The sequence below is a fragment of the Otolemur garnettii genome, unplaced genomic scaffold (assembly GCF_000181295.1).
Source record: "Otolemur garnettii isolate 467f Iridium unplaced genomic scaffold, OtoGar3 scaffold00001, whole genome shotgun sequence".
Lineage (NCBI taxonomy): Eukaryota > Metazoa > Chordata > Mammalia > Primates > Galagidae > Otolemur > Otolemur garnettii.
The window spans coordinates 29,467,080-29,475,106 of record NW_003852396.1 but is presented as its reverse complement, the minus strand read 5'-3'; the positions used below and the strand labels follow the sequence as shown (position 1 = coordinate 29,475,106).

The 8,027-nt window shown below is 40.6% G+C and overlaps 1 protein-coding gene across 4 annotated transcripts in view; it reads right to left on the bottom strand.

The window, feature by feature from the left end:
- The window catches only part of FCHSD2 (FCH and double SH3 domains 2), a 274,562-nt gene that overhangs the window by 3,839 nt on the left and 262,696 nt on the right, over window positions 1-8,027 (bottom strand). For all 4 annotated transcript variants that reach the window (XM_003780920.2, XM_023509932.1, XM_023509945.1 and 1 more), the window contains 4 exons: window positions 7,706-7,840; window positions 1,971-2,054; window positions 1,672-1,849; window positions 1,148-1,368 (listed from right to left, as the gene is read on the bottom strand). In XM_003780920.2, the coding sequence (XP_003780968.1) occupies window positions 1,148-1,368; window positions 1,672-1,849; window positions 1,971-2,054; window positions 7,706-7,840 (618 nt within the window). The remainder of the gene's footprint in view (window positions 1-1,147; window positions 1,369-1,671; window positions 1,850-1,970; window positions 2,055-7,705; window positions 7,841-8,027) is intronic.

Sequence of the window (8,027 nt, the reverse complement as noted above, 5' to 3'; positions counted from 1 at the left end):
CAAGCTATTTCCCTGGGTAGAGTGCTGTGGTATCATAGCTCACAGCAACCTCCAACTCCTGGCCTCAAGCGAGTCTCCTGCCTCAGCCTCCCAAGTAGCGGGGACCACAGGCGCCTGCCACAGCGCCCGGCTATTTTTTGGTTGCAGCTGTCATTTTTGTTTTGGTGGGTCCGGGCTGGATTCGAACCCACCACCTTAGGTGTATGTGGCTGGTGTCTCAGCCACTTGAGCCACAGGCGCCGAGCCCAAGTAATATTTTTTGTGTGTGTGGGGGGGTAAAGATAAATAATTGGCTGAGTTTCTTCTTTTCTTTTCTTTCTTTTTTTTTTTTTTTGAGACAGTCTCAAGCTGTCACCCCTGGGTAAAGTGCTATAGCATCACAGCTCACAGCAAACTCAAACTCTTGGGCTTAAGTGATTCTCTTGCCTCAGCCTCCCAAGAAGTTGGACTACAGGTGCCCGCCACAATGCCCAGTTAATTTGGATGAGTTTCTGATTTCCCCAGGCTTTGTACATGTCAGGCTAAGTGTCTCGGTCACCACGCAAACAAAATTGGCAATCATATTCCTTATTCCTCTATCTGCCAGGCCTGCTGTGATAAAAACTCAGAAAGGACAAGCTAAACTGTGACTGAATTAGGGGGTCTCCTGTAAAGGTAAGTTTACCTATGATAAGCTAAGGCTAGAGCCATTTGTAAGTTGAATGAGGGATCTAGCAGGCTGGTTAATTCTCTGCAATAGACTGGCAGGATCTGAGTTAGGCAGGGAGGGTCTGATAGTGAGGGAGAAAAATAGCCAGCTAAGAGTTTTACTATGTAAACTAACCACAGAGACAATACATTCCCTTCTCTGACTTGTTTCTTTCTCTCCACCAAATCAATCTTTGGTATGATGAGTACAGTTTAGCATTTTGATTAAACTGATTGAGAGAACAGAATGTGGGAGAAGGGAAGTGTAATATGACCACATTATGTAAGTGCCTGATTGACAGGTCTCTGGTTTTTCAACTCAGTTTTGCAGATACACTGAGGGGTAGGATGTTGAGGGTGAGGCAGAGACTACAGCCAACTTTTATCAGGATTAACAGACCCTTTGGAAGTAATTTTCTTTAAAATATCTTTTAATTCGTTTGCCTCCCCTCTCATGTACCTGAATCTCTCTCATCCATGGAGTGTCACCATTTTCTGAGGCTGAAAGTTCTTCTACTAGCACCGATGGGAAAACTCCAATCCGTCCATTGAATTCCCCTTCCCAGAAGCCATCATCGTCTTGGTTTTCTTTGTTCAAGATACGGATGATTGCTCCCTCAGGAAAAGATAACTCATCATCCGTCTGGCCCTCATAATCATAAAGTGCTTTCACAAAACAGACTAGGGAACAAGAAAAAGACAAACCTAGTAAGAACATTGACAGCTAGGTTGCTTCTGAAACCACATTTTTGCTCACATGACAACTAAAAGAACATTATACAGAAGAGTAAAATTATAATATTTTTACACACTGAAGATCAACGTTAGGGTTCTTCTGTATCAGACAAATGTGACCAGATAAGGGAAAATATTTTACAGAATAGGAATAAAGTTGTGCTTTTTAATCTACTGAAGGAGTACTCCAGGGCAATACGGTTTAGGTCAAATGTGACCAAATAAAGAGTGCCTTGTTTCAGTCTTTACCACTGGCATCTCCGTTGAGGCTGCCTGAGACGAGTTCTGCTTCCGTGGAATTGCTGGATGTGTGTGACCGACTGTCCAAAGCAGCTAAGGACTGCAGCATGCTCAGTAGGCTGTTCGAGGTGGGAAACTGTAGGTACTTTTCTGGCACATAACCCACTTGGCCAACTTTATTTCGAGCCTGGGTAAAACACATGTGACAAAACAGGTTTGCACACACAATTTGGACAGGGCTTAATAAGAACCAAACAAACTCCTAAAAAATGTCACAAGAAGGGGGCGATATGAGCAAAGGAATATACCTTTACCCAGTCTTCCATATCTCCATCTTCAATCACTTCTAACACCTCATGTTCCTCAATGGTCAACTCATCTGGTTGAGAAGCCTGCAATGTAGGATGGTCATGGACAAAATTAAAAAGGTTAGATAAAGAGCAGATGTGAACTGATCATAACAAAAACAGGGGATCAAAATATTGAAATGATTTTGAGAAAAGTACTGAACACAAAAATTTAAATGCTGTAAAACTATCATAATGAGGTGAAGTTTTAGTTCCAAAAAATAAATGAAATGATCACAACAAAAACTAGAGAAACTGGAATCATCAAGAGGCAATCAGGTTCAATGGACAGAGCACCATGGTGGAAGTAGAGGACTTGGGTTCCACCTCCAGCTTATGTATCTATTTGTAATTTATTCAACTTGATGCCTCCATTTCTTCAAAATGACAGTCTTGCCATTCCCTGGGGGATGGGGAAGTGTCAATGTGGGATGAATAAGCACAGAACCATGATGACTTGGGAACAGGCAAAGGAGAAGGCACAGAATTAGAGCTGCTCCCAGAAGGCCACAATGGAGATGCATGCTGTGAAAATGCAAAGAACTATGTACATGAATTAGATGAGAGTTTGAGCAGTGCCTAGAGTTGATCTGGAATCACTGTAAGACAGTGGCCAAAAGAAGGAAATTGTGGGAAAGGAAATGATTGCGATCAGGCAAGTTTTGGATTTATTATGCTCCAACTTAACTGCAAAGACTAGGCTGATCCACTTAGATTTTTCTGCATAAGCTGCTAACTGTGATGGTTTTATTATTCCTGACAGCAGGAACTCACCAGCATCAGCCCTGCTGATATTGCCCTTGAGATTGCAAAACTTGGGAAGAAACTCTCAGGGGCCCTGCAGAGCGGTTATAAAGTCTATTTGGCTTTCCTTTCTAAAGAGCCTTGCTGCCTGTCACATGTAACAGGCAGGAGCTTGGAGGCTTCTTCTGGCTTTCTAATAAATAATCTTAAAAGCTTTCCCCAAGTCCCAAGATCAGTTAAAACTATCACCTAAGAACATACAGTTTTTCAAATCTCACAATCTCAAAGTGTAAAATATTTCCAAGTTAAGTAAAAAAGAAAGCGCGGGTCGTTTTACAGGATCCGTTTCCCATTTCATCAACATTGAAACATTTCATCAAAACACAGATTCTAGATGTTGCCACAGTTCATGGAGACAGAAAAATAGTATGAAATGGCTGACAAATCACAGAACATTCTAGGCCTAGTTTTTAAGTAAAATTACTTCATATCTCAAAATATGAGGAAAACAAACTTGCACATTTATTCTTGGTCCTTTTCCTTTTTTTTTTTTTTTTTTTTTGTTGTTGTTGCAGTTTTTGGCCAGGGCCAGGTTTGAACCTGCCTCCTCCAGTATATGGGGGTGGCAGCCTACTCCTTGAGCCACAGGTGCTGCCCCTTGGTCCCTTTTCCAATGGATTTATTTACTACTCTGAAACCACACTATGCCTTGAATATATCAGCAAAAGGTACCTTTGTAATAAAGATGTTTTCCTAATTCCACAGTAAGACTTAAAAAGTACCAACATAACCAGACATTAATGTATATGAGAGCAAAGCAGGATGGATAAAGCACCTTTAAATATACTGCTTCCCTTGTAAAAAAAAAAAAAAAGCCATGGAAGGCAGTGCCTGTGGTTCAGTGGGTAGGGCGCTGGCCCCATATACCGAGGGTGGAGGGTTCAAACCCTGCCCCAGCCAAACTGCAACAAAAAATAGTTGGGCGTTGTGGTGGGTGCCCGTAGTCACAGTTACTTGGGAGGCTGAGGCAAGAGAAATCTCCTAAGCCCAGGAGTTTGAGGTTGCTGTAAGCTGTGATGCCACAGCACTCTACTGAGGGTGATAAAGTGAGACTCTGTCTCAAAAAAAAAAAAAGTCATGGAAGGCAAGCATGGTGGAACATGCCTGCAATCCCAGCTACTCAGGAAGCTGTGGCAAGAATATTGCTTGAACCCAGGAGTTTGCAACCAGCCTGGTAACATAGCAAGACCCCATATCAAAAAATAGTCACAGGGTCCAAACAGGTTGTCCAACATTGTAGCACCAGTTGTTCAACATAAGCAGACAGTAGCTTATCATACAGTCCTCAGGCAGTGGTGTCCAATTCTTCCACTTAAAAAGGTCAAGTCCTTTGCACAGTCATAAAGACCTTACAGAGTGGGTGGCACCTGTGGCTCAGTGAGTAGGGTATCAGACCCATATACCGAGGGTGGCAGGTTCAAACCCAGCCCTGCCAAACTGCAAAAAAAACAAAAGATCCTACAGAGTTTGGTCCCCATGTGCCGCTTGATGCTTTGGACTCAGAACACTATTCCCTGTTCTCTAAACACACCATATTCTTCCTTGCCTCTGTTTTTACCAGCTATTCTTTCTGTCCAGCATGCTCTGCTCCCTTTTTCCTATCTGATGAATGGATTTAGATTACTGTGGGTTTAAGTCCAGCTTTAGGCTCTTTCTGTGGGCAAGCAACCTTAAGATGTCTTTGAGCCTTAGTTTTTTTTTTCTGAGACAGAGCCTCAAGCTGTCATGGCATCACAGCTCTCAGCAACCTCTAATTCCTGGGCTCAAGCGATTCTCTTGCCTTAGCCTCCTGAGTAGCTGGGACTACAGGCACTTGCCACAACGCCAGCCATTTTTTGGTTGCAGCTATCATTGTTGTTTGGCAGGCTTGGGCTGGATTTGAACCCGCAGCTCTGGTGTATGTGGCCAGTGCCTTAGCTGCTTGAGCTATAGGCACTGAACCTGAGCCTTAGTTTTATTTTCCTACTGAAGTAAGCTCCATGGGGCAGAGATTTTGTCTGATAATGCTATATCTATCCCAGAGCCAGAAAAGAGCACAGCACTGATATGTAGAATATATTCAAGTAATATTTGTTAAATGAATGGGGGGTTGCTAATATCTTCCTTATTGGATTATTGAAGAGATTATAAATAAATGAGTTATTATTACTCAAGGATTACAAAGACCCTTTACTCTCTGAAAACAAACACCTTTACATCTAACTGCTATATTCCCTCACTGGATGTTCCCACACCATTGAATTTAACCTTTCTAGAATACCCTATACTCTCATCACACTCAAAAAGTATATATGCTATATACTTTTTGCTTAGAAGGCTCCTTACTCTACTGTCTCACTATGTCTAGAAAGGTCTTATTCTGACCTAATTCAAATGCCACCTCATCTATAAAATTTCCCCCAACTATCACACGTAGAATTAGTGGCATTACTATAATCTTTCAGATATGGTATCTTTTTCCCATTTAATATTTATCCCCCTCTCCAGATTATCCATTCCCAGAAGGCAGGGATAAGATCATATTCATTCTTACACCCCCCAAAATTATTACATATTGGGCACTCAGTAAATGTTTATTCAAAGGTTGACTAAATAGATGTTTATAGTTTGGTTTATGTGCTTGGGATATGTCAACAGAGGGAATATGGATGAATGTGAGCTATATTTAGGGACCTTCAATTTTAGTTCTGGAAGTTTCTTTTTTCTTTATTTTTTTTGAGACAGAGTCTCACTATGTCACCCTTGCAGAGTGCCATGGTGTCACAGTTCACAGCAACCTCAAACTCTTGAGCTTAAGTGATTCTCTTGCCTCAGCCTCCCAAGTAACTGGGACTACAGGCGTCTGCTACAATCAATGCCTGGCTATATTTTTGTTATAGTTGTCATTGTTGTTTAGTAGGTCTGGCCCATTCAAACCCACCAGCCCCAGTGTATGTGAGTGGCGCCCTAACTACTGAGCTACAGGCGACAAGCCTAGTTCTGGAAGTTTCAAGTAAATATAAGAATAAAAGGTGACATGGGAAAATATTCCCAACCCCAGTTTAATAATACCCAATATAATGACCAAGTATCTTAGAAGATGATTTCAAATTTTCTAAAGATTATCAAAACAGTTTACACTGGAAATTAGGGGGAAAAATCCTAACTCTTACAGAAAACAGAAAGTATATGAATAAAAGGATGATATTAAACTCAGTTTGGGAATCACTGATACTGAGAAGTAAATACTGCCACCTTTTGGCTACCTAAGGATGGTGGTGGAGGGAATGAGACTGTCCAGTGTACGACAGTTGAAGATTCTCTCCAGACCTTCCCTCTGTTGTTATCCCTTGGCATTATCCCTTCTCATTGATGTCTCCATCTGAATGAGGGCCAGACAAAGGTTTGTTTATTCATTTCTTCCTTCCATCATTCCTTTATTCACCCCACATATGTTTATTGATGATCTCCTATGCACTGGGCATGGTTCTAGGTGTAAAGACACATAGACAAGGTATATACAGACAGACAAAATTTCTGCCTTAGTGGGAAGTCAGACAAAGAAATATGAAAACAAGATTAAATTTGGTTAGTAAAAAGTACTATATAATAAATAAAAGAGGCAAGGGATAGGGAGTAGTGACTGAAGAGTTATATATTTATGTGGTTAGGGTGACCTTAGGAGACACTATTTGAGTTGAGTTTCAGAAAGGAGGACAGGATAGCCAACTGAGATTTGGGAAAAGGGAGTTCTAGGTAGAGGGACTAGTGAGTAAAAGACATGAATTCAGGAAGGAGCCTGGTGTTTCTGAAGCCTGAAGGGTAGCTAGAATGGCTACTGTGCAGTGAATTGGTGGGGTGGGGGAATGGTTTGACAGGAAGCTGTGAAGGTAGGAGAATGGCAGGGGCCAGATCTGCCTGGATATTAACAGACCCTAGGGAAGACTTTGGGTTTTTTTTCCTACATGTAATGGAAAACTTAAAAAGGGATTTTAAGGAAGAGGATTAAAATTGTTTCTTTTTTGTATAAACAATAATTCCAGCTTCAGAGTAGAAAATGGACTGTTCAAAGGCAAGTATGAAAGAGGGAGAACAATTAGGAGGACTTTTTTCCTTTTATATTAATTAAAGCAATGACTTAGACCAAGATGGTGGCAGTAGATACAGTGACGTGATAAAGGGTATGTTTTAGAGATGGACTCAGTAGCACTGGCTGATGGGCTGGATGAGAGGCGTGAGGGAAAGAAAGAACAGAGGAATTGAAACATAATTTACTTGGCCCTGAGTAAAAAATTAGTGGGAAAGCAGGGTATGGGTGGGAGAGATTAGCTACTATTATACCAAATCAACTTGGAAATTCTCGCATCTGTCTACCCAGGTCCCTGCTTAACATGAATAGCTAGAGTTGGTTATATTGGGATAAAGAAAGGCACACTTTAAAAAGTGCTTTGTAAAATAACTTTCCTTTGATTTCAATTTTGAGGGTCATCCTAATGGAGGGTCCTATGCCAAGTAGGTAATTGATAATAATGGGAAGAGTTCTATTTACTGAAAATTTTCTAGCTTCCAGGCACCACGCTAAATGCTTTGCTATGAAAGTATTATATCATTTAATCTTCACATGACCCCTACAATAGTATTCCTATGGTATAGATAAGGAAACTGAGGCTCACAGAGACTAAGGGACTGGAAGATCATATAGCTCATAAGTGGCAGAGACAAAATTTTAACCCAGGAATTCTGAAGCAAAACCTAAAACTCTTCAGCATTCTGTTCTCTTTGACATTATTAATTCAACACAAATTTTATGCTAACCAAATTTTATGCTGTATGAAGGGCTGAGTAGATACATTCACATGTATCCTCAGAGTTGTCACAATTTAATAACAGCAGGATTTTGGAAAAGTACAAACCTTGTAGGAATAAACAACTTTGCAGGTGAGTGGATAATTTCTTAAGGTGCCAGAAGGGCTGGAGCTGCTGTCATCAAAAACATCCATGTTGTCTTCAAACTCTTCTCCTTCTTCTCTTTCAGTATCTGCATTAAGCTAAGAAAAATGAGAAGTTATTGGTTAGTTTCCTTACTTCAAGAAAATAATTTAAAATCTGATTGTTTAAAAATGTTAATTTTACCTATTTAACTCCACATAAAAATGACAATCTGTTCTCACTTGCATTTCTCATGTTATGAGAGGACAAAGGATTTTGTTGTTGTTTTTTTTTTTTTTTTTTTTT